This window comes from Penicillium pulvis (genome assembly GCF_028828015.1).
Source record: "Penicillium pulvis strain IBT 33274 chromosome Unknown scaffold_8_segment0_segment0, whole genome shotgun sequence".
In the NCBI taxonomy this organism is placed as follows: domain Eukaryota; kingdom Fungi; phylum Ascomycota; class Eurotiomycetes; order Eurotiales; family Aspergillaceae; genus Penicillium; species Penicillium pulvis.
The window spans coordinates 73,434-97,206 of record NW_026643080.1 but is presented as its reverse complement, the minus strand read 5'-3'; the positions used below and the strand labels follow the sequence as shown (position 1 = coordinate 97,206).

Here is a 23,773-nt window from a genome sequence, read left to right as displayed (position 1 = left end):
GGGGAGATTACAAATTGGAGTAGCTCATTGAAGGCGGTAACTGCTCCAAACAACCGTCACTCTTATCGCTATCGACTTGATTCCATGACTTCAGGCTTCTGGACGCCATGCGACATCGCCCGGGATGCCCTCTTACTTTTACCATCTCAGTCTGGAAATCTTCTGTCCCGATACTTCCCCAGCAGCTTCTTCGCTAGCTCTCGAAACCACTTACGAAGCTCTTGAACCATTCCAAAACCGGTCCCGCCCCGCAAGCTCAAGCCCCTCAAAGACAGCGAGCCATCCACACGGTGCTAAGAGATACGATAAAACCGCACAAACCATCTCTTACCGACCCCGGTCCAGCTTGCTTGACGGTGCTTCAGACCATCAAACACCAAATTCAGACAACTTCTCCACCGCTACTCTCACCGACACCGCACAGCACATATCACTCCTCGAAACAGACCTTCGCACTGGCCCGATTTCAATAGAGTGCATTGACATGGTTGCGCCCGAGAATAAACGAGCGCATAAGAGGCCTCCATCGGAACAGGCTAGTCTTGTCACAGCAGGCATCGGGACTGAGATTCTCGGCGGCCTTCGCACCAAGGGCCGATATATTCCCCTTGACCAGAAGGTTGAAGACAGCGTCTGCGGAATTGTTCATTTGTATCGCGACTCGCAGGAAACAACTTACCTGGCCAGTAATAACGATGATTACCCAACCTACTTGAAGGGGTCTTCAGCGACTGCGAGACAATCTGTGGACCAGCAACAATCTTCAGCTATTGAGCCTAACATTAAACATGGTCAGGGGAGGAGTAAGAGGTCAGCAGATCTGAAAGCGTTTCCGTTCCCTGCGACGGCTTCTTGTTCATCGGCCCAGAACACGGATACGGTGGACGATTGTAGGACGCTGTGTATTTTGGCTGTGCCCTCTTATCTTTCGCCGTCAGACTTCTTGGGCTTTGTAGGTGAGAAGATGCTGGACGATGTGAGTCATTTTCGAATGATCAGGACGCCGCGTGCGAACCGGTATATGGTTTTAATGAAATTTCGAGACGGGAGGAAGGCCATTGAGTGGCAAAAGGAGTGGAATGGGAAGGTCTTTAACAGTATGGAACCTGAAACCTGTCATGTCGTCTTTGTCAAGTCAGTCGAGATCCAGGTCGTGGAATCTGAACCGCAGTCGAGTTTTCCTCCTACCGAGACTGGCCCCCTCTCACCTTCTGGACAAGCCACTCTCTCCACCAAACCTCTTGCTCCACCGACACCGGCGTTGGTGGAACTACCTACTTGTCCTGTTTGCCTGGAGCGAATGGATGAAACGGCAGGTCTCTTGACTATCATTTGCCAGCACGTCTTTCATTGCACATGCCTTCAGAAATGGAAAGGCAGCGGGTGCCCCGTGTGCAGGTACACACAAGATGGCTTCCATAGAGGGATCAATGGCAGTGAATCTAATGAAGACCCGGCCAAGTGTTCTGTGTGCCACTCCGAGGAGAATCTCTGGGCATGTCTGATTTGTGGGAAGGTCGGCTGTGGACGCTATGACGGTGCCCACGCATTCGACCATTGGAAAGAATCAGCCCATGAATTCGCCATAGACCTGAACTCTCAGCGAGTCTGGCACTATCTCGGTGACGCCTATGTGCATCGTATCATTCAAAGCAAAACGGACGGCAAGCTCGTGGAACTCCCCGCCGCAGACGACAGTGCCCTCGATCCACCTGACTGGGCCGATGCCGTCCCCCGCGAGAAACTCGAGAACATGAGTCTGGAATACACACACCTTCTGACTAGTCAACTCGAAAGCCAACGTGCCTACTTTGAGGAAATTGTTGAGCGCGCCGCTGATAAAGCCTCTCAAGCTACAGCGGCAGCCGTGGCAGCAGAGCAGGCGGCCAACACAGCCATCAAACGCCTCGAAGAACTACAATTTAAATACGACACTCTCCACAATGAAACCATTCCAAATCTTGAGAAAGACCGCACCCGCCTCGAGAAACGAGCGGCCAATTTCGAGTCTCTAGCTCGGCGAATGGAGAAAGATTACCGCGAAGAAAAAACCATGAACCAGTCTCTTCTGGAGCGCATTGACATTTTCACGAAAGAAAATGTATCTTTAAAAGCCGAGAAACTGGATTTAGAGGAACAGAATCGCGATTTGACCTTCTTTATCAGTGGATCACAGCGACTGCAGGGCCAGAGTGAGGATATCACGGAAGGGACTGTTAGCGTCCCTGAACCAGAAAGCAAGAAGAAGAAGAATAAAGGGAAGGGAAAGAAGTAGTTTGAGATCAGGAGGCATGAAGGCTTGCTGTGTACGAGTAGATACGCGTTGATCATGATTTAATGACACTGCATGATGATGAATATACCCTTTCTTCTCGAAACTGTTATCGTATTCTCTATTGATGAAACAATCAGGTTCGTAGGTGGATATCATTATTAATCAACTAACGATCGAAAGAACTGCAAATAAACTTTATGAGTTGCTGGTGGTATCACCAATTTGATCTATCTCCTTGAGACCAGTCTCATCGTCCATAGCAAATCCCACAATCTTTCCAGTCCCGGGTTGTGAGCGAGCCTCTTCAAGAACATCTCCGCTCCAAGGCTGACATTTCTTGACGACCTCACCACATCGCAGACAGGTCCATCCCTGGCCCTCTTCTCCTTCGAGCTTCTGAACAATGCAGACAAAACAGTAGATACAGCCACAAGGAAGTGTTTCATATGGGTTGGTGATATCCGTCTGTGCGGATCCCGCAATGCCAACAGAGGCTGAGGCCGCGAGCACATCGCTTTCGGTGGTGGAAGTAGGATTTTGGTTTCGGTAGCAAACAGCACATGTACGTTCTGGAAGATGGGCAAGCTCTCCTTGTTTACCAGTGGATTCTTCCTCTTCCACGCTTGATTTGAGCGCATTGACGGTCTTCCGCCACGCACGAGACACCCATCGCCGCCAGCGACTGATTCCAACGAGAGGTAGCAAGAATAGTAGAAATTCGGTAAAGGCATGCCAGACTAGTTGTCGGTTTAGGTATTCGAAGGAAACTTCCCGACTGGCCTGGGCAGATGGTGGTGTAAGGCGGATTCGTAGAATTCTGTCGACTAATGTGCGGTAGCGGCCGTTGACCAAGAATATGAGGAAAGATGCGAAGGCGGCGACCGAGTGAGCCGATGAGGCTAAGTCTGTTAACCGAGACCACATGCGAACCTCCTGAGATGGCTGTTGAAGATTGGTTAGCATGGCGTCGCATGAATAGGAGACTGAGTAATGACTGACTTCTTCATAGCCGCCTTCCTGTCCGATCAGCCAGCTCCCCCACTTATCCCATGCATACCGCCCACCAACCGTGAGAAGGCCGTACATAGTCTTTTGTGTTTTTGTTGGAGGTGAATGAACGGGGCCTTCGCTGCGACTGTCGGTATAGCGAAGACCCTGAAGAGCGGCACCATACGACGCGTTGTGGTCCCATATCGATAATTTGAAGAGGATTGCCCGTAGCGCGAACAGAATTTCATGCGACCAATCCTCGCGCATCTGAGGCTGTTCACGGCATTAGTGTGTGCACTCAGTGCGTAACATCGACACATACCCCGAAATATTTGAGCGCATCCCCAACCTGGCCCTTCATCAGGCCTAGTAGCTCCTCATCCAGCAGCTCGGCATCGACCTGACCGACGCGAAAGGCTGGTCGCGTTCCATCTCTTCCTTTCACCGAGTTCCACAGTGTCCAGCCTGCTCCTGGTAATTTGTTTAGCGGATACGGTAAACGCTGAACGGCGGCCGAATTGATTGGGGAGGCTCGATGCTGTTCCGCCCGTCGCGCACGGGCTTCAGCCTCGCGGAGGCGACGGCGGTCCAGCACTCGTTCCTGTGCAGCAGCGAAATTTGTTGAGCTCATCGTATTATCATTGTGTAATCATCATGCGAAGAAGAGATCGCGGAGAACGGCGTTGGGGGGAACCGTGCGTGGGTCTCGGCCTCTAGCTTCAGTGCCGAGGTACGTGACACGTGACTACCCCAGATCGAGTGTGGAGTGACATGTCAAATCTCTTTCTCCACACTGTGCCTGGATAAGCTAAGAATGTTATCTCGGTCTTCGACTATTAGGTACTGTCATTATCATGACAGCCTCTACATACAGGGCATTTCTACACATCCAAACCAGGAAAAAAAAAGCTCATTCGACCATGACAGTGACCTTGTTTCAATCAATATTCCGGCCACTCAGGGTCGATTTGCTCTCGCCATGCGCGGAATCCTCCACGGATGTCACCAATAAACCTCTGGCCATTCCGATCCAATCCTAGATCTTTCATTTTCTTCACGGCAAGCTGGGAGTCATTGCCGAGCCGGCAAACCACATAGATGGGATCGTTAGAATCTGAAGCAAGATCTGATGGGAGCCACGAGGGGAGTTGCGATTCGGAATAGTCGCCTTGTAATCTTTGGTTCGTCGGAATAGGCATGGAAGCCAGAATTTTCGAAATTGGAATGTTGACGCTGTTAGTTAAGTTGCAAATGCCAAATTGAGCTTGATCTCGAACATCAATGATCGTGTGTGGTCTCGAGGGGGCTTGTTCGAGCTCTCCATGGACCACCTGTGGATGTCGTTCCCGGTACTCCTGCGGCGAAAGACGTTCCTCTGGCCCCAGCAGTGATGGGAGGCTCGCTGACCCACAGAAGAATATATAGTCAGTAGATCCTGACTTGATAGTGTCTAGTGAGACAGTTGCACTGGCAGAGCATACTGCACAGTTAATCCTCCGAGAGCGAAGGCGGATGGTGCGGAACAGAGGATTTGAGTAAGCCGAGAAGATATGCAGAGCTGGAGGATCCTGGTGCGGAGTTTGATTCAAGGCGTCCACGTCCGGTGCGGTGATCACTTTAATTGCCTCCAACGCCTGCAAAACACCCATAGTCCCGACAACCGGGCCCATGATACCTCCATCTGCACAGCTCACAACACTATCAGCTGGTGGCGGCTTCGGGAAGACACATCGATAACACGGTCCGCCGTCTTTGTCCCCTGGCGGGCGAGGAGGGTAGTTTAGCACCATAAGCTGGCCCTCGGTACGTAATGCAGAGGCAGATACTAGAGGTTTGCCCAAGAGCACTGCAGTATCCGAGATTAAATAGCGGGTTGCCGGATTGTCGGTGCAGTCGAGAATGATGTCGTATTCATTGAATATAGAAGGTGCTGCGTCTGGTGTGAGATGTGTTCGATGGGGAATATATGTGACGAGTGGATTAAGTCTGAAAGAATAAATAAGATTAGCAGCTTGAAGTAGTGTTCTTAATTAAACACTCACTCTCGAAGAGATTCAATAGCACTGTCCACCTTGTATTTCCCCACGTTGTGGCTTCGGTGTAAGACTTGACGATGTAAATTCGAGATCTCGACCGTGTCCCCATCAATCAGACCAAGGGTGCCTACTCCAGCTCCAGCGAGGTACTGAGCTGCAGGGCATCCCAATCCACCAGCTCCAACGAGTAAGACTTTAGCATAGCGCAGCTTAAGTTGGCCTACGGAAGCATCGCCAACGTTAGTGGCAGTGTGTTTTCCCCGGGGTTCCGTCAACGGGAAAGTGGACTTACCTGGAAGACCAACTTGTGAGACAATCATTTGTCGGCCATACCGTCCATATTCCTCCGGAAGTAAGGGCCATCGAGACTCTATTCCATTTTGGCCTTTGTCACGGTTTGCCGCGGGGCTTATGCTCTCCGAATTCGCCACGGCTTGTTCCTCAGCGCTCACGAGATCACGTTTCAACCTCGCAAGTTGTGCTTCAGTAGCAGCAATCTCAGCCCGCAGAGTGGCGCAAGTATTCCCATCCTTCCCCATCGAGCTTGAGTAAGATCAGAAGTGCGCAGAGAGCAACAAGAAGAAAGGCAGCCGGCAATATGTGGGGCTGCATACATTTAGCGCGTCACCGCCCTATAAATCTTTCGATAACGATCCCACGATAACGTCAATTTGGTCTTTTTTCCTTCATTCAACTACTCGCTGGCGGACCACTATGGTGAGTCCGTTATGCTCCGTGCTCTCCGATCTTCTTTCTTTGGTCGAAGAGAAGCCATGGATCCTCTAATAGCAGTTGTTGGCGCCACTGGCACGGGAAAATCCAAGGTAGTAATGGGCATGCCCCGCAATTGACGCAAAAAGCTAATGACTACAGGTAGCTCGCCGTGGACTTGGCATGTAGATTCAATGGCGAAATCATTAATGGCGATGCGATGCAAATGTACCGCGGCCTTCCGATCATTACGAACCAAATTCCAATTGACGAACGATGCGGCATTCCACATCACCTGCTGAGCTGTGTTGACCTGGAGGCGGAGCCTTGGCGCATCGCACATTTCAAAAGAGAAGCCTTGCGCCTCATTGACGATATCCGGTCACGCGGAAAAACCCCTGTCCTGGTCGGAGGTACCCATTACTATACACAGGCGGTGCTATTTAAGGACCAGCTGGTCGGCGAGGGGAAGGACGAGGGGGAATCAGATGGCGAAGAGACGCCGAAGCCCTTGGAAGAAGTGATCTCGACATCAGAAAAATGGCCAATCCTTGATGCATCCCCTGAAGTTCTCATGGAAAAACTGCGCGAGGTGGATCCCGTTATGGCAGCGAAGTGGCACCCGAGGGATGGACGCAAGATCCGGCGGTCCCTTGAGATCTACCTCCAGACGGGGCGACCTGCATCAGAAATTTACGCGGAACAAAAAGAACTGAAGGCTCAGGCCATGGCAAAGGGTGCAGGCACTCTACGCTCCAGCAACACCATGATTTTCTGGGTTCATGCGGAAAAGGAAGTCCTTGATGGGCGCCTTGATTCGCGTGTCGATACCATGGTAGAGCAGGGATTGATGACTGAGGCTCAAACCATGTGGGAGTATCTCAAGAGCAAAGAATCACAGGGGATCGAGGTCGACCAGACGCGCGGTGTGTGGGTGTCTATCGGATTCAAAGAACTGGCATCGTACTTTGCTGCCATTGAACAAGCCGAGTCCAGTGAAGCGGAGCTCGAGAAGCTCAAACATAGCTGTCTTGAATTGATCAGGATCGCCACCCGTCAGTATGGAACGTCTCAGGTGAAGTGGATTCGCAACAAGTTATGGCGGGCCCTCTCTGACGTGGGCATGGCAGGCCGCCTGTACCTTCTCGACAGTAGCGATGTCAGCAAATGGAAAGAAAACATCACAGGCCCATCGGAAGAGCTCTTTGCGGCTATGCTTCGCGGGGAGCCGACTCCTGATCCCAAATCGCTGTCTCAACTAGCGAATCAAGTGTTCGGTGCCAAGGAGACAAAAGCGCTTACGGTGTCAACAGACATGACATGCTATACCTGTGACCAGTGCCAAAAGACCATGGCAGGGGAGGAGCAATGGAATATCCACCTCAAGAGCAAAGCCCACAAGCGAGCCTTGAAAAAAGGGAACGGCCGTGAGGAGTATCTTCGGAAACGACAAATGGAATCCCAGCAAGCATTATCAAAGGATGATATCGCCTCTTCATCTCTCTCTTGACCGGGCTATACCTTATTTTGGGACCTTTTGTCCACTTTTCCAACCTCTTGCTATTGCTCAGGGGTTATAAGATCTCAAAGACCATGGACCTTCATCAGTAGACAATATCGTGTACATACGTACACAAAAAAAAGTTCATTGTTCCATTCAGTACCTTTTACACTTAGCTATAGCTACATATTTTCCTTCTTGCATCCAAGATAAAGAGTCAATCATGATATTACTATTAGCTGCAAAGGGTTAAAAACAGTGAAAAATTCATGACCGTGCTTGCCCTCTAAGACAGACTTTGGACACACCCCAGTGACTGCATCTGGCAAGCATCTCCCCGATCTCTCGCGGTAAAGGGTATTTGTTGATAAAGAAGTAGTAGAATTACGCACAACCTGCGGTGTTCGAATGCCACGACATTAGGATCCCTCGGATGTTTCGAACTTTTCCTTCTCTGCTTTCTTCTGCAACACGCGGCGGTAGATAAACAGGGAGACGATCCCAAGTCCGACCAGGAAGACGATACAAAACACCAGCACAACTCCTGGGTTCTTGCTTGCCCAGTTGCTCCGTTTGGCGATACGGTGGAGATTTAATGCTTGCGACCGGGGGATCTGATAGATAGCTGCCATTGTGGAAGTAGGGTGTTGAAGAATTTGGACTGTGAGGCAAGTTAGCCAGTTAGGATCCAGTAACGTGTAAGGGCACTCACCAGGTATAATCCTTAGTTTACTAAGTCCCGACAAGTTGCTCAAACAATCCTTTCACCTATGCAGCGAGGTGTTAATAACACAATGGGATGATTTCCGTGGAGTTGCGGTGAGAGATTGATGGTTGGTGAAAAGACAGGAATGGCGTGAAAGAAGTGGATGATGTACACAATGCAAAGTAGTCGTTCACTTACTGTCACACCAAACAACCACCAGGAAGGAACGAGATATACACAGGGATGGAAGAAGAATACAATTTCGCCAACTTTCATCTATCTGATTCAAATTGTCTCAAACTTTCGGCAAGAGACGGACCATCCGCATCGTTGATGATGCCCACTTTGGTTCCATTGGCGACCTTGATCATACTAGACCTTATTCAGTCAGCCAATAAAGGATTCCTATTGGTGTCCATGTATGTGAATCCCATGGTTAGTAGGGATTCACAAAGGCTTAGTAGTAGTCAAGGACGTCAAGAAGGATAATCCTGCTTAGCTCTGCTATCAAAAACTCGGACAATAGAGTCCGGCTGGCATGCGACCTCGGGACTCACGTCGAGACTGTGTAAATCTATAATGTTTCCCTCTATCATTGTTTTCTTTACACTGGAACATGTCGGTTTTTGTAGGGCGAATTAGAACGAAAAGGTAAAGACCTATTCTGGGCGCCGTTCCTGTCCTGGCACCGCTGCGTCACCGAACCAGTGATTGGCTGAACATTATCACTTCCCGTGTAGCTAGAGGAAACCATACGGGGCTTATTGTTTCTTTATATGATGCAGGGATTCTATGAGGCTAATAGAGCATAGCGATCTTCATGTAATACCAATATGATACAAATGTATGAGTCCAATCTGCTACTAAAGGTTACGATATCAGGTAATACTGTGTATGCGATGGGTATGGTAACCTCGGAAAATCTTTATAACCCGCTCCGACGTGTCGTTGTGGAGACCATGTCCTTGGCACGGGTAATCTTCTGTTTGTTATCCACCGACATCATGGCGTTTGGGGATTTCAATTCGATATGTGAGAAAACGCCGGTGCCCTTATGCCTTTTGGTGGGCCCGGCGTCTTCAATATCAGGGGCCACTGGTATCGTGTCCAATTGTTACGCAAGGAACATCGAAGTCGCCAACACTATGATCTTTCAGGGCGCCGCTTCTTTCATGCACATCATCGCACTCGGGATGACGGTGATTATGATCTTACATATTCGATCCAAATTCACTGCTGTTGGTTCGTTCTGCTCCTCTCGTAGACTAGGGTGATCGGTGTTGCTAAGTCTTGTCAATAGGGCGGAAGGAAATCATTACCTTCTTCTATCTCTATATGGCTCTAACGATTTTCTCCTTGATTGTTGATGCCGGTGTGGTTCCACCACGGAGTGGTCCATTCCCTTACTTTGTGGCAATCCAGAATGGCTTGATTTCGGCCCTGTGCTCTTGTCTGCTGGTCAATGGTTTCGTGGGATTTCAACTATACGAAGATGGCACAGCGTTGTCCGTTTGGCTGATCCGAGTGCCCTCGGCCATCATGTTTGCCATGACCTTCGTCATATCCCTTCTCACCTTCAAGTCTTGGGGTGGCTTAGGACCTGAAAACACTGTTGGCATGTTCGTCGTGCTCTATCTCTTCAACGCCATCTGTATTGCCATTTACATTGCTATGTCGCTGCTGCTGGTAGCTAATACGCTCAATGAGCGTTGGCCTCTCGGTCATATTTGCTTTGGTGTGGCGGTCTTCATCATCGGTCAGGTACTCTTGTATGCCTTCAGTGATCTGATCTGCAACAATGTCCAGCATTATATGGATGGCCTATTTTTTGCGACCTTCTGTAACTTGCTATCCGTGATGATGGTATACAAGGTGAGAGTATTTCCCCAATAAATCCATACGAGTATGCATCTAATAGATTACAGTTTTGGGATTCGATCACCACAGAAGATCTGGAGTTTTCTGTCGGCGTCAAACCGAACACCTGGGAGGTCAAAGACCTATCGGAAGCAGACCGGCGTCGGTCCGTTTACTAGACCATCTGACTTTGAACGCACATGACTTGCACCACTGAATTTCGACTTACGGCCATCATGAATACTGGCCTTTGTCTTTCTTTGACGTAGAGTCATGGCCATGTGACGAAGCATAATAGTTTCTTGGGTTTTCTGTTAAATTTTATAATATTCATTGATTGATTCATTCGTTCATTGATGCATAGTCATCTATCTAGTAGGATCCCAAAGGCGCAAAGTTTCAAAGAAAAGGAGAAAGAATACGCTCACGCGGATCTTGGGGGACTCCATGTGCCATCACTGCGCCAGACTCCAGTGGGCCCGTAACGACCAGCTTCGGCGCCTCGCAAGAAGGCAAACCTGAAGAATAGATCCTCTGGTTCGTCGGAGGTATGGCCATCAGTAAGAAGTAGAGCCTGGGGGTCGGATTGAGATGAGTCAAAACTGCGGCGTTCGAGGATAGGTGGTTGTTGTAGCTCTAGACCATCATGGCCATGGCGGTGCCAGGTGAACTCGCCTCGTTTATCTTCATCCACGTAAGCTCGCCAACGCTCCACGTCGTTAAGAAGAACGGAAATGCCATCTACAGCGAGTTCAGTCATTCGCTCAGGTTCCCATAAATCAAATGTGATGTTGCCATTGCCACGATAGATCTCGCGGGATCCTACCCCAGGCAAGGATACCCGAACCGAGGCATCGGTGATATTGGGATACATAGAACCCCACCAGCCATGGCCTCCGGTACGGCCTGGGGCCAATTCTCCCAGGGCTGCAGGTGTCTCAATGATGGAAGCAAACCCCCAACGGGCAATTCCGTTGATAAACAAACCAAGAAGCAATCCCTGGTAAATTAGCGAGGGGCGTGTCGGGAAAGCCGTGCCTGGCATGAGCAAAATAGCCAATATATAGTGATGGATCCGGAGTCGGAGGCCAGGGAGCGGCAAGAGGATTAGAATGATAAGACCAATACTGCAGTAGATCTTAAGATACCGAGGCAATAATCCTCCCTGACGAATCTGCCACGCTTGGCTGAGCACAATCGCAAACACAGTGGGGATGACCAATGCCAACGCCAATTTTGCCCCAGGCTGCTGCTGAATATCCATTGGGGTAAGACGCTGGAGGGGAATCAACCGAGCAAAGGTATAATTGTTCAAGGCGCCGATGAAAAGCGGTGGAAGGAATAAGAGTAGCTTTTCAACTTGATATATAGGGGACGCAATTGGCTGCAGGAGGGGAGCGGCACAGAACTTGTATAGGACATAAACGACAAAAGATGCCGGCAGCAGGCGGGATAGTAGAGTAGAAACCAGGTCGGCCAGGAGAGGATAGGATGGCGGATCGGCGACTAGTCCAGTATGGGAAAAAACCATGAAAAATGTGCTGAAGAAAAGTACCGGTGGAGAAGTACAAAAAAGCCAGAGCACACCGATGGCAGCAGCCGTCACTCCAAGGAGAGACCATCGAGGATCCGCTGGGCAGTTGGCCCGCGATGAAGGCAGCTGAAGAAAGCTGAATGCTTTGGGGAAGGTTGATGGGAACGAGTTCGACTGGATGCCGTTTTGTTTCACAGCCGGAAAAGAGTGAGCCGCGCCTTCGAGTTTCACAACACCGCAACCACCGTCGTTTGTGATGGCGCCTGAGTGAATGGCCGCTTGACATACAAAGCTGTCAGCTCGATAGATGGCCGAGTCAGAGGCATGCGACAGAGGACCTCCAATCACAAGACCCTGATAGTTGAAAGTCTGGTTGCCTACGACATGAGGCTCCAGCAGTTTGGTATCGCGGCAGTTGGCGGGACATCGAAAGGCGATTGCCGACGAGGAGAATGGCCGGCAGTCGTTTCCATTGAGACCGCACCCGTTATCAAATTGCCTATTCCGGTGATTAGCGATGATTCCAAGTTTGGCCGCGTTGTAGTGACGTACCAGAAATTGGTTGTACATGAAAGGGTCTCAAGCTGGCCATATCCTTCAATGAAACCGGAGGAACGGGAATGCAGAAGAACCAGAAACCACGGCAAGAACCAAGACGCATAGAGAAGCAAAAGTAAGGATAATTTCTGTTTGCGCTTAGGGAAGAAGCGTTCGAGGTACTGGACGGGTAGTTCTTGGAGGCGCGGAAACAGTGGTTTCAATAACAGCATATGCGGTGGATCGGGCCCTTTGACCCATTTTGCGGTCGCGCGACCGACCTTTCTCACAGGCAAGGGAACCCAAGCCCAGTGAAAGGACTTAGATGATTCTTGCAGCCAGACAGGAAGAGAGCTGCCTGATTCGACATCAGGTGGCGGGAAATCCTCGGAATGATCAGGATTGAGTAGTCGTTCGTCGTCATCTAGGAGTGGAGCGACATAGAGCCTACCGGCCTCATCGCGACCTTCTCCGATCATACTTCTGTGGCCAGGTGGTTATTTGAAGACACCGTTGACGTAGCAAAATGAAGGTGAAGGGTATGATGTCGGCGGTGCCGGAGTGGTCGGCACGCTAGTCGAGTCTGGGGGGGATCGTCTCCAAAAAAAAGTGGGTATGTGGTGGTGGAAGATCTCCAGGGACAAGGGGAACACAGCAACGAAAGATCGGGCTAAGGAAGGAGATATATATGGCGTGATAATCAGCTCACATTAGGGAGTGAGATGTTGGGAATGAGGAGAGAAATCAGCAATAGGAACAAAAAAAGCAAAGAAAAGCTAGAGAATGGACCATAAAACGGAAATCTGCGGGGGCAAAGACATTGAAGGGCGGGTGTCCATTTCAGGCAGCGAGGCAGCGATCCGGGAGGGTGGCGACAGCGCCAAAGTTGGTCGACTCGTGTTTCCATCCACCATTACTATTTATGGGTGATCCAGCATATCCATTTGGTGGCACTTGTATAGTCGTTTGGCTAGAGGCACGGGTCAGGAACCAGTGGACGAAACGCCCCACGCGGTGTCACGCAGGGGAACCGTTTCTCCGCTGCACTATGCAAGCACATGGACATGTAAGACCGAGTGGAGGGACAGAGAGATGATGAGATTTCAACATTCTCGTTCACAAGAATTATATCTAATTGCCTTCCAAGGTTAATGTTGTTGAATTATCTGATACTAAGGGTGATTGATGCAACTGCTGATTCCTGGATATGTCTACTTGCAACCCTGTCTACAATTGGTCAATTTTCTGCCGCTCATTAGGGCTTGGCGGTGTGCTGGTTTTGATGTTTGCTTAATTTGCATACTTGGTACCTTGTCGCATTTGTTCTGTTTGGCATTCAAAACCGGTCTAACCTGGCAGTTTCACCACGCGGGGAATTTCAGAGAAATTGAGTTGCTCGTACGACTGCACGGAGAACGGAGGGTGGAGACAACCTTCAAGCCGAAATTTCCGGATATATCCTCCCTAGGAAAGTTCAACAGACGATCCACGCCAGTCAGCCATGTAGTCCGAGACAATGCCTTGGCGATATTCTATCACTCTCTTGTCAAGGTGTGGTTGTCCTACAAATGACTCCAGGGCTACTGATGATACCATCAAAGCCTTCCCGTAATCACAGGTGCGCCTAATTGACTCCGCATCATGCCTAATGGCACTGGCGTCACAAATTTCCTGGCTGTGACGAAGAGTGGAGCCTTGGGTTCTCTAATAAATACCATACATACACGGATCCACTCCGATCTCCTATCTGATTGATTGACTGACCGATACTCCGTACACTCGGATCTGATACGCAAAAAAATCTAAATCAAAAAAAAAAAAAGATTTATTGTTATTACCGCGGTATTCGCCGGGACCTATAAGCCCACTGTGCGCGCCGGGTCATTCTCACTCTTCCTTCTTCCTAATCGTCTTCCACATTCCACCGTCGACATGGCTACCCCCAGGAGTGTTCAACGTCTACAGCAGACGCTGTCGCATGTCCAGCCGAACTCGGCCCCGGCGCCCGTCCAATTATCAATTGTCGCGGGGCCTACCCAGCCTGCGCTCTTGGATATTACGCTCGGCGAGTTGCTGACGATTCAAGCTCTGCAGTATGCCAATTACGAGTGTCTTGTGTTTCCCTGGACTGGGGCGCGCTGGACATATGCCAACTTGAAGGATGAGGCCGATCGCCTGGCGCGGGGCATGTTGGCCATGGGTGTGCAGAAAGGTGATCGCGTAGGTATTATGGCAGGTAATTGTGAACAGTACATTTCTGTCTTTTTCGCTGCTGCCCGCGTTGGCGCTATCTTGGTGGTGTTGAATAATACATACACCCCGTCGGAGCTATATTACGCTCTCAATCACTCTGGTAATTCCAATATTCGTTATCATTCCTCGCGCTATTAATGCTAATCTGCGCAATCTCATTCTATAGGTTGCAAAGTTTTATTCATGACACCGCGTATTGGGCGCCATAATCTTGAAGAAGTCCTAGCCGAGCTAGGACCCAAACCGAAGGAAAGTGGAACCTCGAAATCCCTGGAGGAGATCGTGATGCTGCGCGAAGAATATCAAAATTTCCCCACCTACAACGACATCATCGTGCGGGGTGTTTCGCAACCGGCGCATTTGCTTCAGGATCGTGAAGCCGAATTGCGACCAGATGACGTGTGCAATCTTCAGTTCACAAGCGGCTCAACGGGCAACCCCAAGGCTGCGATGTTAACTCATTAGTATGTTCTTTCAATCACACTGAAGAAGGTTCCTCTAACGGCGCTGTAGTAACCTAGTGAACAACTCGCGATTTATTGGAGATCGCATGAAGCTTACTTCCTTCGACATCCTCTGCTGCCCCCCACCACTATTCCATTGCTTCGGTCTGGTACTGGGCATGTTGGCGGTAGTGACTCACGGATCTAAAATTGTCTTCCCCAGCGAGACATTCGACCCGAAGGCCGTCCTACATGCCATCTCAGACGAAAAGTGCACTGCCCTGCATGGCGTGCCCACTATGTTTGAGGCCATTCTCAGCATCCCCAAGCCCAACAACTTGGATACCTCTAATCTGCGCACCGGTATCATTGCGGGTGCCCCCGTTCCGCGTCCATTAATGAAGTCTCTATTGGAAGACCTCAACATGAAAGAATATACCAGCAGCTACGGACTTACTGAGGCATCGCCCACCTGCTTCAATGCTTTCACGACTGACAGCATCCACACCCGACTGACGACCGTGGGTAAGGTTCTACCGCATGCTCGGGCTAAAATTGTTGACGCCAAGGGCAACATTGTCCCTGTGGGACAGCGTGGCGAGCTGTGCATGGCCGGATACCAACTTACGAAGGGTTATTGGAATAACCCTGAGAAGACAGCCGAGACACTGGTCACCGATGCCGAGGGTACCGTCTGGTTGAAGACTGGTGACGAGGCGTCTTTTAACGAGGAGGGCTACTGCACCATCACCGGACGCTTCAAAGACATCATCATCCGCGGTACGAGTCCCCAATCCAGTTTGGTTCACTTATAGCTGATCAAATTTTTTCTAATGAAGGTGGCGAAAACATCTACCCCCTTGAGATCGAAGAGCGATTGACCGCCCACTCTGCCATCGAGCTCGCTTCCGTTGTCGGTATCCCAGACCAGAAATACGGCGAGGTTGTCGGAGCTTTCATTCAGCTCTCTGCAGGTCAGACCCGCCCCTCCGATGAAGATCTTCGTGTCTGGACTCGCGAGACCCTCGGGCGTCATAAGGCGCCGCAGTATATCTTCGTGTTTGGAGAGGAGGGCGTACCTAGCACGGTGCCGGTGACGGGCAGCGGAAAAGTCCGGAAGGTGGAGCTACGGCAGATGGCGACGGAAGCGTTGAGTCGTGCAACGGCCTAAGACAATAGATCTTTTTGTACTGTGCGGATGAAAATTTGGAATAACTCGGCGAAATGTTTATAATGAATATTACAGTTTTAATGGCTCAATTCCCTCGAAACCTTCTGTCGATGTAAGTGTTTCCTGCTCCCTTACCCGTGGACCGAGGTCTGCATAGAAGTAAAAAATTGATTCAAGTGGGGGTAATCTTATCAGATACGAGAAATTTGATTCATACCTAGTATTTACTGGTATACTAGGCCGGCTGACGAAAATTAAATTGCGACATCTTGTTTAGCGACCTTGGCGTCGGGCCCGACCGCATGTACGACGAGTGTATTCCTTCAATCAGATTAGATGGGGATCTTGTCTGATCGAGTGCGACCCTCTGGTTGGCCTGTTCCTTGTATTTATCAATACACAAATACAACCCCACTTTACGCCCGTCCCGGGTGAAACAAGGAAGATACATCCGCCCAGGCCTGTAGCGGTTGGGTTTTGTGAAAATGCCGCTTGAGCCTTGTGAATATTATCAATCTGGAATAATTCATTCATAAAGAAAGTCCGAAATATGCCATGTGGGCTTGTGGGCATGTGGGTTCTGTGACATATTCGGATCCACACAACCTTCAGTGGGCTGGAACACAAGCTTGAACCCATCCATCGCACTCGTCTAAACTCGCAGCTATGTCATCTCCACCCAATGGGTATAGCGGGACTTGTTTTGTGGATTTGTGCACTCCACGAGATCTTGTGCCTGACTCGAGAGAAAACGGTACTAGGACATGACGACCATGAAGACCGTGCGAAGGGTAGCATTGTGGTTTTCGCTGGTAGACATGAACACTTTATTCATGGTGAAGCAGCTTATCCAGAACGTTATCAAACACTTCATACTCGGCCCTGTTTCTTGGCTTCAAAATTAAAAATTCTAAGGTGAGATGCGATGTTTGTCTTGTTTTGCTTTGTTTGCATAGGTAAATGGACCAATGCTATGCAAGCACGCCTGCATGACAATAAGCCAATGTGGCAACATCTCCCCTCGTCCACGTCCTCTCCGTAACGGTTCCCTTGCCACATTCGGGCGATAAGTTCAACATGGGTTCTGAGATAGACTGGTCCCAACGTCCCATTTACTCACCAGAGCAACTGGACCAGTATTTCGTCCGAATCAACCTTCCTCAGAAGTATCGGCAGTCATCCGTCGCGCAATCGGACACCCGCATTCACAATGAAACTTCCTTGGACTTCCTAAAGATATTGCAGCGCTATCAGGTGGCCGCAGTGCCATTTGAAAATCTCAATCTACACTATTCGGTCCAACGCCATATTTCTATAGACGCGGAGAAACTCTTTGATAAGATTGTGACTACGAAGTCTGAGCGGGGAGGGTACTGTATGGAAAACAATACCCTGTTCGGTACAGTGTTGCGAAGCCTGGGATATAATGTGATGTCAGTTGGAGGTCGCGTCAATGAAGCGGCTCAGCCAATTTCGGCCTCGAAGAATTGGAAAGGCCCCAAATACGACGGTTGGTAAGAGAGGATCGTTATTCTTATTTCTGCAGCATTTCAGGGGGAGTAGAAGTCATATATCTGGTTATAGACTATTCTATTATGCGATCAATTTCTAGGTCCAAGTTATCTGCCCTTGGCACGTTGATCGCTGACTACCTCATAGGAACCACATGGTCAACCTAATTATCATTGGGCAACAAAAATATCTGATAGACGTGGGGTTTGGCTCTAACGGCCCACATCAGCCTTTACCATTGATTCCGGATGTCGAGTTTCACAACGTGGGTCAGCAGTCTGGACGGCTACGCTATGCACCAATCTCCCAACACACAACCAAGGGCCAATTTCTCTGGCACTATGAGATTAAGAATGGGGACGGAGAATGGTCTCCCGCGTATTGCTTCACTGAGACCGAATTTCTTCCCGAGGACTTTACTATCATCAACTACTATATGAGCACTAGTCGAGAGAGCATGTTCACCTTCCATGTGTTGTGTGTGCGCATGCTCTTGGATCAAGAGGGCGACAATGTTGTAGGTGATCTGACGCTCTTCAATAACACCTTGAAGCGTCGCCTAGGAGCCACATCGGAGATAGTGCAAACGTTTGCCTCCGATGAGGAGCGTGTGGCAGCACTCGAGGAATTTTTCAATATTCACATCCTCAAGGCTGATAGAGAGAGTATTCGCCATACAATTTCGGAGATTCTTTAGATGAAGTGTTGAGGTCCGGAACCAAAACGATTCCAAGGTTCCAGGGATGAGATGTTGAAACCTAGAATTTCGGGGCACTACGCAACATATAAAATGGTCACATCCATGGAATTAGATCAGTCTTCCAATTGATATTTCTCTTGTTGATACGTACCTACAGGCCTATCTATTAAATCCTCTCAAATTTTCAAGGTCACTTCCTTACGCTCCGGGTCCGACTGGGACCAAACGCTGGATATATATTTCGGCGATCCGAGTGCTGTTATGTACGAAATTTTCTGGGTTCCAACATTTCTTCTCATTTGGAAATATACCGAAATATTTTAGATAGGTATGACACGTTTGGAGACATGAGATTTAAGTATAACCTTTCAGATCTACCTTGAGCTTTGTCCATATCGGCAGGTGTGTGCCCATGGACCTGCCCACGTAGACAAGTATTTGGTTCCGTTCAGAGGTTCAACCTTCGAGATGAAGGTATCAAAGTAGCGAACCTTGATAATTGCAACTTTGACGAAAAGAGGTTAAGGTTCTCATTCATATCTGACCTATAATACATTCATACCAAGAATAGATCCACAACCTCAGAAATCGGCCCGCGAGGAACTATGTCTCAATGCCAAATCAAGGGCAAAACGCCGGTACCATGCCTCTCACAAATAACAGAGACTTTCCCAAAGAAACAATACATCAAGAAATGAAGTGGAAGTCGATTTATAGACGGCGCTCCATGCGGTTCAGCCGGACAGGAGTTTTGATCTAGTACAGTCCTGTTAGTTTGGGCACTCCTAGTAAGGGAAATGGCTCCCCCAAGTTCCGCTTTGGTCACCACAGACATGCTTGGGCCGTGGAGCTTCCATTCGGAGACCAAAATGAAGATTCTAAACCGAGAACCGTAGAGACTGGAATGGATAAACCCACCTGTGTACGCGTTCGTTGTCCTCGCACGGGCAGACCCAGGGCATGGCGACGACCACGGTAGGTACCCGTCTCCTTTAAGCGCTTTATATCGTTCAAAACCTCCCGACGCAAATCATTCTCAATCTTCATATCGGATAGCACGGCGGTCAAGTCGAGGACCTGCTTGTTGGCTAGCTCGCCGACGCGGCAAGTTGGGTGGATGTTGAAACGGGCGAGGAGACGGGAGGATGTATTGTTTCCAATTCCGAAGAAGGACTCAAGGGATTTCTGGTGGTTAATGGTGTTAGGTCTTGGGTCGTGCGTCAATTGGGTGAGGCGGGTGGCCAAGGTGTATCGCGGATTAGGGAATTGCTTGCCTTCAACAGGTTTCGCTCCGGAAAATTGACGCCGAGGAGGAAGACCTGGTGGAAATTGTAAGTTAGCTTATATTGTCTCAAAGCATTGAGGGAGCTTTACCATCTTGAGAGATCTGAGTGACTAAGAATCAAGGTATCGTTGCTCTGCTGCTCCGGTCGGAAGACTGAATGCGCGAGAGAAATCTTTGGCAACAATGTTTCTCCGAGCAGAAGTTTGCAAAACATTCTGGTTATCAATACAGTAAAATTCCGTAATCTTGGTAATTAATCCATTTCCCACACCATACCGGCCATGCAAGATTTGAAATTATACCCAAAGGGCCCCATATTCTCTCCGCACGCCATCTTAAATTGCAAGCTGGCCTCCCCTCGCCGTTCCTTTCCTCTCCAACATCCCACTGTATCCATCCAGTACAGCGGTAATCCACAATGCAGTTTAGCAACTTTTTCCTGTCCATCTTCTTGGTCTTCGCAGTCGGCTTCGCGCTGGTCCAGGCGGAGGATGCCAAGCGGGAAACCCGTGGCCCCAAGATCACCAGCAAGGTAAACCGATCATCGCTCAGAAGCGCCCGATGACCAATGTTAATAGTTGTTGTTAGGTCTACTTCGATATCCAGCATGGCGATGAGCCCCTTGGTCGCATTGTGATGGGCCTATACGGCAAGACCGTTCCTGAGGTGAGTGACGGACCCCTAGGATCAACCTGGTACAACAAGTTGACCCTTCTCCTTAATTTAGACTGCAGAGAACTTCCGGTATGATCAGCATGATAATTGACCCAGACTCTAATTGATTCCATACTCACGATCTGTTCAGTGCTTTGGCCACTGGCGAGAAGGGCTTCGGCTACGAGAATTCCGCTTTCCACCGTGTCATCAAGGACTTCATGATTCAGGGTGGTGACTTCACAAAGGGTGACGGCACCGGTGGCAAGTCTATCTACGGCAACAAGTTCAAGGATGAGAACTTCAAGCTGCGCCACACCCGTCCCGGCCTCTTGAGTATGTATATGATCCGACCATCACTCATGAAACGGATTTAACAGGTTTCTCAGGCATGGCCAACGCTGGCAAGGATACCAATGGCTCCCAGTTTTTCATTACCACCGTTATCACCGGATGGCTCGATGGCAAGCACGTCGTCTTCGGTGAAGTTCTCGAGGGCATGGATATTGTCTACAAGATCCAGGATGTCCCCGTCGGTGGTGGCTCCAAACCCCAGAAGCCCGTCAAGATCGTGAAGAGCGGAGAGCTCGAGATGGAGTCGGAACCCGAAGACAAAGGTAGCCGTGACGAGCTGTGAATGCAGCACGCTCCTGTTATACTCTTGTTTTTTTGCTGCTCGGCGACGGTGAGCTGATGCGTGCTTTCTCTTAAGAATACGACGACTATCCGACCGATGAAGCGCCAGTGGACTCCTACTCTTTTTCGATGCGGCCCATGCTGATCTTCCTGGTGCTGGTGGCGATCGTCGGATTCTACTTCTACCGTCGTCGCAACCAGCAGGGAAATGGCGATGACGACTACAAGGAATACTTGTAGATCCTCCCAAGTGTTTCATGAGCTTCTTGATTTCCACAGGTAGAAAAAAACAAGACGTTTTCTCCGTTATAACAGCAGGCAAACATGAATGTAGCCGGTGTAGTAGAGCAATTCTTAACTTGCTGTTAGCCCAATCGCATGGTTATATTTGGCGTTGCAATTTGCATTGAGATTCTATTGACACAATACAATGCTACTTCAGTAATTGTATGATGGTGATGCTGGCGCGATGTGCATTCCCAACGAATGCACGGCCTTATATACGTGTCCCTCCCTCAAAAGTGAAGGGGCAGTGCCAAGCCGAGGACATGGCTCACGGTCAAACGGGAGAAAGAGAGGTATCCCCAAAGTCGATATCCTACAATAGGATATGATGAGGACCGAGATTTGTTATTCACAGACCTCATTAGTGGCGCCTTCGGGTCATCTTCACTCGGTGGCGATCACTGCTGCTTGAGGTTCCTTTCTCTCAGGATTGCATCCATCTCATTTGCGAAGAAACAATAAAACGAGGGATAGACGGGGCTACTTCTTGCTAATGACCAAGTTCAGATCAGCCGTATGTCTGAAATAGCCGGGAGACTAATTCATGGACCGAAGGTACCCCCAAAAATCCTTTCATCACATCATGTCGGGATCCCACCAGAAGATACAATGAGGGTAGCTCGTTGAGTATGCCCTCGTGCTGTCTCGACATATCAAAATCCTTTGTGACGCCCAGGAGTTGTTTCAGCATACGGAGCGAGTACAGTACAGCATGGATCTGCGCCAGAAGGTGAAGATCAGCCCACTCAGTGCATTTACCAGCGAAGCCATGGGCGAGGAAGTGTTCCAACTTGCTGGCACTTGGGATTGTTGTATTACTAGAGCTGTTCCGGTAAATCTCCGATAGGGCGAACATCACCCAGAAGCTGGGCTGTGCCTCACTCCCAAAAACAGAGCGCGCCAAATGAAGACGTCCACTGAGCAAGTCTAAGTCTAAAGCGATGGCTTTGGCTTGACTGAGAGTGACCTGCTCTGGGACAATCCGGCGGCCTCTGCGTACAAACTCGTGGATGACAGGGAATTGACGCGCTGCAGGTTGAGCCAGATTGAGAAGGGAATACCCAAGAGCTCGATATATTATTCCCTGTTCCCATGCGCATTGTCTGGCATGGTCCTCGGGCAAGATTCCTAGGTAGATGTGCGGTCGAATATCTTCTCCCCAACAATAGCTCTCTGGAAGCTTGTATTGCCAAAACAGTTCGGAAACCCGGGGATCCAATGCAAGAGCGCTTGGAATGCCTTGCAATGACATATGTTGATCGGAGTCGTCAAGGTATTCTTGAAGAAATTCATCGAAGCCAATAACGGACCCCGTCCCAAGGTCTTCCTTCGACCGGCGTACTAGATCTGAAAAACCACGGTGCGGATCTTGCGTCAACTCATAGGCGAATCGTTGCAAACTTCTTAACCCCAACCGGACACAAATCTCATGAGGATGTATTCTTAGTCCTCGAATCTCCGATGAGGTTAGATCGGGCGTATCGTCAAGAAATTCCAAAGAGTTGAGCAAGACAAGTGATCCATGTTGCCCTAGGTCATGGACCGCCAGATCTGAGTCATTTGTGAGCACGGCCGAACCTGTTAACTTTGTAATGCGAGCGCAGTCGAGATCCGCTTCTCCGGGGACCATGATTGTGATTTTGGCCCAAGGGTAATCTCCCTCCAGCTGAGCCGCACATGGATGAATGGTCGTTGTCATCAGCTTCTTGCTCCACCGATTAGTAAGATCCTCATATACCGCAGAGACCATGAATGGGTTCTCGGGTAAATTCTTCCACCGCGAAGGAAGGTGCCGGCGATGCCAAATCTGCGCTGGTTGTATGGCATCCGCCTTGCGGTGTCTGTTGGCGGTCGGTGGAATTGGCCTCTGCCGACAGGACTCTAGCTTTTGTCGAGATTTTTCAATTCGAGCCAAGCGAGTCGCTCGTTTCGAGATGGGCAGAGCGCCATCAAAGCATATTTGATGGATTTCAACTCCCCGATCTTTCAATTGCAATAGGAAACTCACAACCCCCCGGCTAACCTCGTCGCAAGTGGGTTGAATGTCCAGCGCATCGTATGCGATATCTGCCCAGGCCAATAATCGGTAGTAGACATGGTACACCAGACTTGGCCCGTCAATGACCACAGATCGGATGTGAGGGGGGCCACCTGGAGTGACTGGATCCCCACTCAACACCACAGTTTCAGTGTATTGAGAGAGGTGTTTAGTTAGGGAAGGAATTCCCATGGCCAAAGGGTCAAGATGGTGCTGAAGTAGTAATGATTTTTGTGTCATTCGCTTGCATTGGCAGAAATGTAGGGCGGCTTGAAAGGGCAGTACAGGAAAGGCGGTCACAACTGGCATGGGAAAGGGCGAGATTGACCCAGGCCTACTGATATCTTCTCATCGTAAATCCTCCCCACCATGACGTGGACTCAATTCTTACTAACAAAGCTGACCATATCAGGTTTCACTTTCGGTAATGTCATGCACGTTTACGATACATTTCAATTGGGCTCCACCAATGGTACTGAAGGTCATGATCAGTACAACCTAGGGAGAAGCATGCTACCATACCTCTGGCCCCAACGCGATTCTAGGTTTCCATCATGGAGATGTGATGAGACAGGTGCTTGTCATAACACAACTTCATATTCGCTGGTAAAGCTTGCAGTTCCATGGTACTTACTCTGTTTCAATGTTC

The 23,773-nt window shown here is 49.5% G+C and overlaps 12 protein-coding genes across 12 annotated transcripts; 6 read left to right on the top strand and 6 right to left on the bottom strand.

The window, feature by feature from the left end:
• Window positions 1-124: 124 nt before the first annotated feature.
• N7503_009417 (putative RING and UBP finger domain protein) lies at window positions 125-2,275 on the top strand (the record flags this gene model as incomplete). The annotated part of the gene is made up of 1 exon (XM_057068963.1): window positions 125-2,275. One exon carries the CDS (start codon window positions 125-127, stop codon window positions 2,273-2,275), a length of 2,151 nt encoding a protein of 716 aa, XP_056915574.1.
• A 195-nt stretch (window positions 2,276-2,470) lies between these two features.
• N7503_009416 (pex2/pex10/pex12 family protein) lies at window positions 2,471-3,896 on the bottom strand (the record flags this gene model as incomplete). The annotated part of the gene is made up of 3 exons (XM_057068962.1): window positions 2,471-3,217; window positions 3,275-3,538; window positions 3,588-3,896. 3 exons carry the CDS (start codon window positions 3,894-3,896, stop codon window positions 2,471-2,473), a joined length of 1,320 nt encoding a protein of 439 aa, XP_056915573.1.
• Window positions 3,897-4,206: 310 nt separating this feature from the next.
• N7503_009415 (HesA/MoeB/ThiF family protein) lies at window positions 4,207-5,840 on the bottom strand (the record flags this gene model as incomplete). Its single annotated transcript, XM_057068961.1, has 3 exons — window positions 4,207-5,251; window positions 5,308-5,521; window positions 5,594-5,840. 3 exons carry the CDS (start codon window positions 5,838-5,840, stop codon window positions 4,207-4,209), a joined length of 1,506 nt encoding a protein of 501 aa, XP_056915572.1.
• Window positions 5,841-6,029: 189 nt separating this feature from the next.
• On the top strand, window positions 6,030-7,522 carry N7503_009414 (tRNA dimethylallyltransferase; the record flags this gene model as incomplete). The annotated part of the gene is made up of 2 exons (XM_057068960.1): window positions 6,030-6,125; window positions 6,179-7,522. The coding sequence occupies 2 exons, from the start codon at window positions 6,030-6,032 to the stop codon at window positions 7,520-7,522; spliced, it is 1,440 nt and encodes a 479-aa protein (XP_056915571.1).
• Window positions 7,523-7,932: 410 nt separating this feature from the next.
• On the bottom strand, window positions 7,933-8,145 carry N7503_009413 (uncharacterized protein; the record flags this gene model as incomplete). The annotated part of the gene is made up of 1 exon (XM_057068959.1): window positions 7,933-8,145. The coding sequence occupies one exon, from the start codon at window positions 8,143-8,145 to the stop codon at window positions 7,933-7,935; it is 213 nt and encodes a 70-aa protein (XP_056915570.1).
• Window positions 8,146-9,061: 916 nt separating this feature from the next.
• N7503_009412 (chitin synthase export chaperone) lies at window positions 9,062-10,255 on the top strand (the record flags this gene model as incomplete). The annotated part of the gene is made up of 3 exons (XM_057068958.1): window positions 9,062-9,461; window positions 9,520-10,091; window positions 10,145-10,255. The coding sequence occupies 3 exons, from the start codon at window positions 9,062-9,064 to the stop codon at window positions 10,253-10,255; spliced, it is 1,083 nt and encodes a 360-aa protein (XP_056915569.1).
• A 245-nt stretch (window positions 10,256-10,500) lies between these two features.
• N7503_009411 (LCCL domain-containing protein) lies at window positions 10,501-12,661 on the bottom strand (the record flags this gene model as incomplete). The annotated part of the gene is made up of 2 exons (XM_057068957.1): window positions 12,163-12,661; window positions 10,501-12,109 (listed from the first exon to the last, which is right to left on the bottom strand). The coding sequence occupies exons 1-2, from the start codon at window positions 12,624-12,626 to the stop codon at window positions 10,501-10,503; spliced, it is 2,073 nt and encodes a 690-aa protein (XP_056915568.1). The 5' UTR covers window positions 12,627-12,661.
• Window positions 12,662-14,079: 1,418 nt separating this feature from the next.
• On the top strand, window positions 14,080-16,014 carry sidI (putative long-chain-fatty-acid-CoA ligase; the record flags this gene model as incomplete). The annotated part of the gene is made up of 4 exons (XM_057068956.1): window positions 14,080-14,500; window positions 14,567-14,864; window positions 14,914-15,623; window positions 15,683-16,014. The coding sequence occupies 4 exons, from the start codon at window positions 14,080-14,082 to the stop codon at window positions 16,012-16,014; spliced, it is 1,761 nt and encodes a 586-aa protein (XP_056915567.1).
• A 1,077-nt stretch (window positions 16,015-17,091) lies between these two features.
• N7503_009409 (arylamine N-acetyltransferase family protein) lies at window positions 17,092-18,223 on the top strand (the record flags this gene model as incomplete). Its single annotated transcript, XM_057068955.1, has 2 exons — window positions 17,092-17,528; window positions 17,674-18,223. 2 exons carry the CDS (start codon window positions 17,092-17,094, stop codon window positions 18,221-18,223), a joined length of 987 nt encoding a protein of 328 aa, XP_056915566.1.
• A 714-nt stretch (window positions 18,224-18,937) lies between these two features.
• N7503_009408 (mitochondrial 37S ribosomal protein uS13m) lies at window positions 18,938-19,603 on the bottom strand (the record flags this gene model as incomplete). Its single annotated transcript, XM_057068954.1, has 4 exons — window positions 18,938-18,982; window positions 19,145-19,411; window positions 19,501-19,545; window positions 19,601-19,603. The coding sequence occupies 4 exons, from the start codon at window positions 19,601-19,603 to the stop codon at window positions 18,938-18,940; spliced, it is 360 nt and encodes a 119-aa protein (XP_056915565.1).
• A 254-nt stretch (window positions 19,604-19,857) lies between these two features.
• On the top strand, window positions 19,858-21,070 carry N7503_009407 (peptidylprolyl isomerase). Its single transcript, XM_057068953.1, has 5 exons — window positions 19,858-20,043; window positions 20,100-20,177; window positions 20,239-20,255; window positions 20,317-20,501; window positions 20,555-21,070. Exons 1-5 carry the CDS (start codon window positions 19,930-19,932, stop codon window positions 20,800-20,802), a joined length of 642 nt encoding a protein of 213 aa, XP_056915564.1. The 5' UTR covers window positions 19,858-19,929; the 3' UTR covers window positions 20,803-21,070.
• A 524-nt stretch (window positions 21,071-21,594) lies between these two features.
• On the bottom strand, window positions 21,595-23,316 carry N7503_009406 (uncharacterized protein; the record flags this gene model as incomplete). The annotated part of the gene is made up of 1 exon (XM_057068952.1): window positions 21,595-23,316. One exon carries the CDS (start codon window positions 23,314-23,316, stop codon window positions 21,595-21,597), a length of 1,722 nt encoding a protein of 573 aa, XP_056915563.1.
• Window positions 23,317-23,773: the final 457 nt, after the last annotated feature.

Coding starts and splice junctions, on each gene's coding strand:
- N7503_009407 (XM_057068953.1), top strand. CDS start 19,930: ATGCAGTTTAGCAACTTTTTCCTGTCCATCTTCTTGGTCTTCGCAGTC. Junction 20,044..20,099: donor GCCCCAAGATCACCAGCAAG/GTAAACCGATCA, acceptor AGTTGTTGTTAG/GTCTACTTCGATATCCAGCA. Junction 20,502..20,554: donor CACCCGTCCCGGCCTCTTGA/GTATGTATATGA, acceptor CAGGTTTCTCAG/GCATGGCCAACGCTGGCAAG.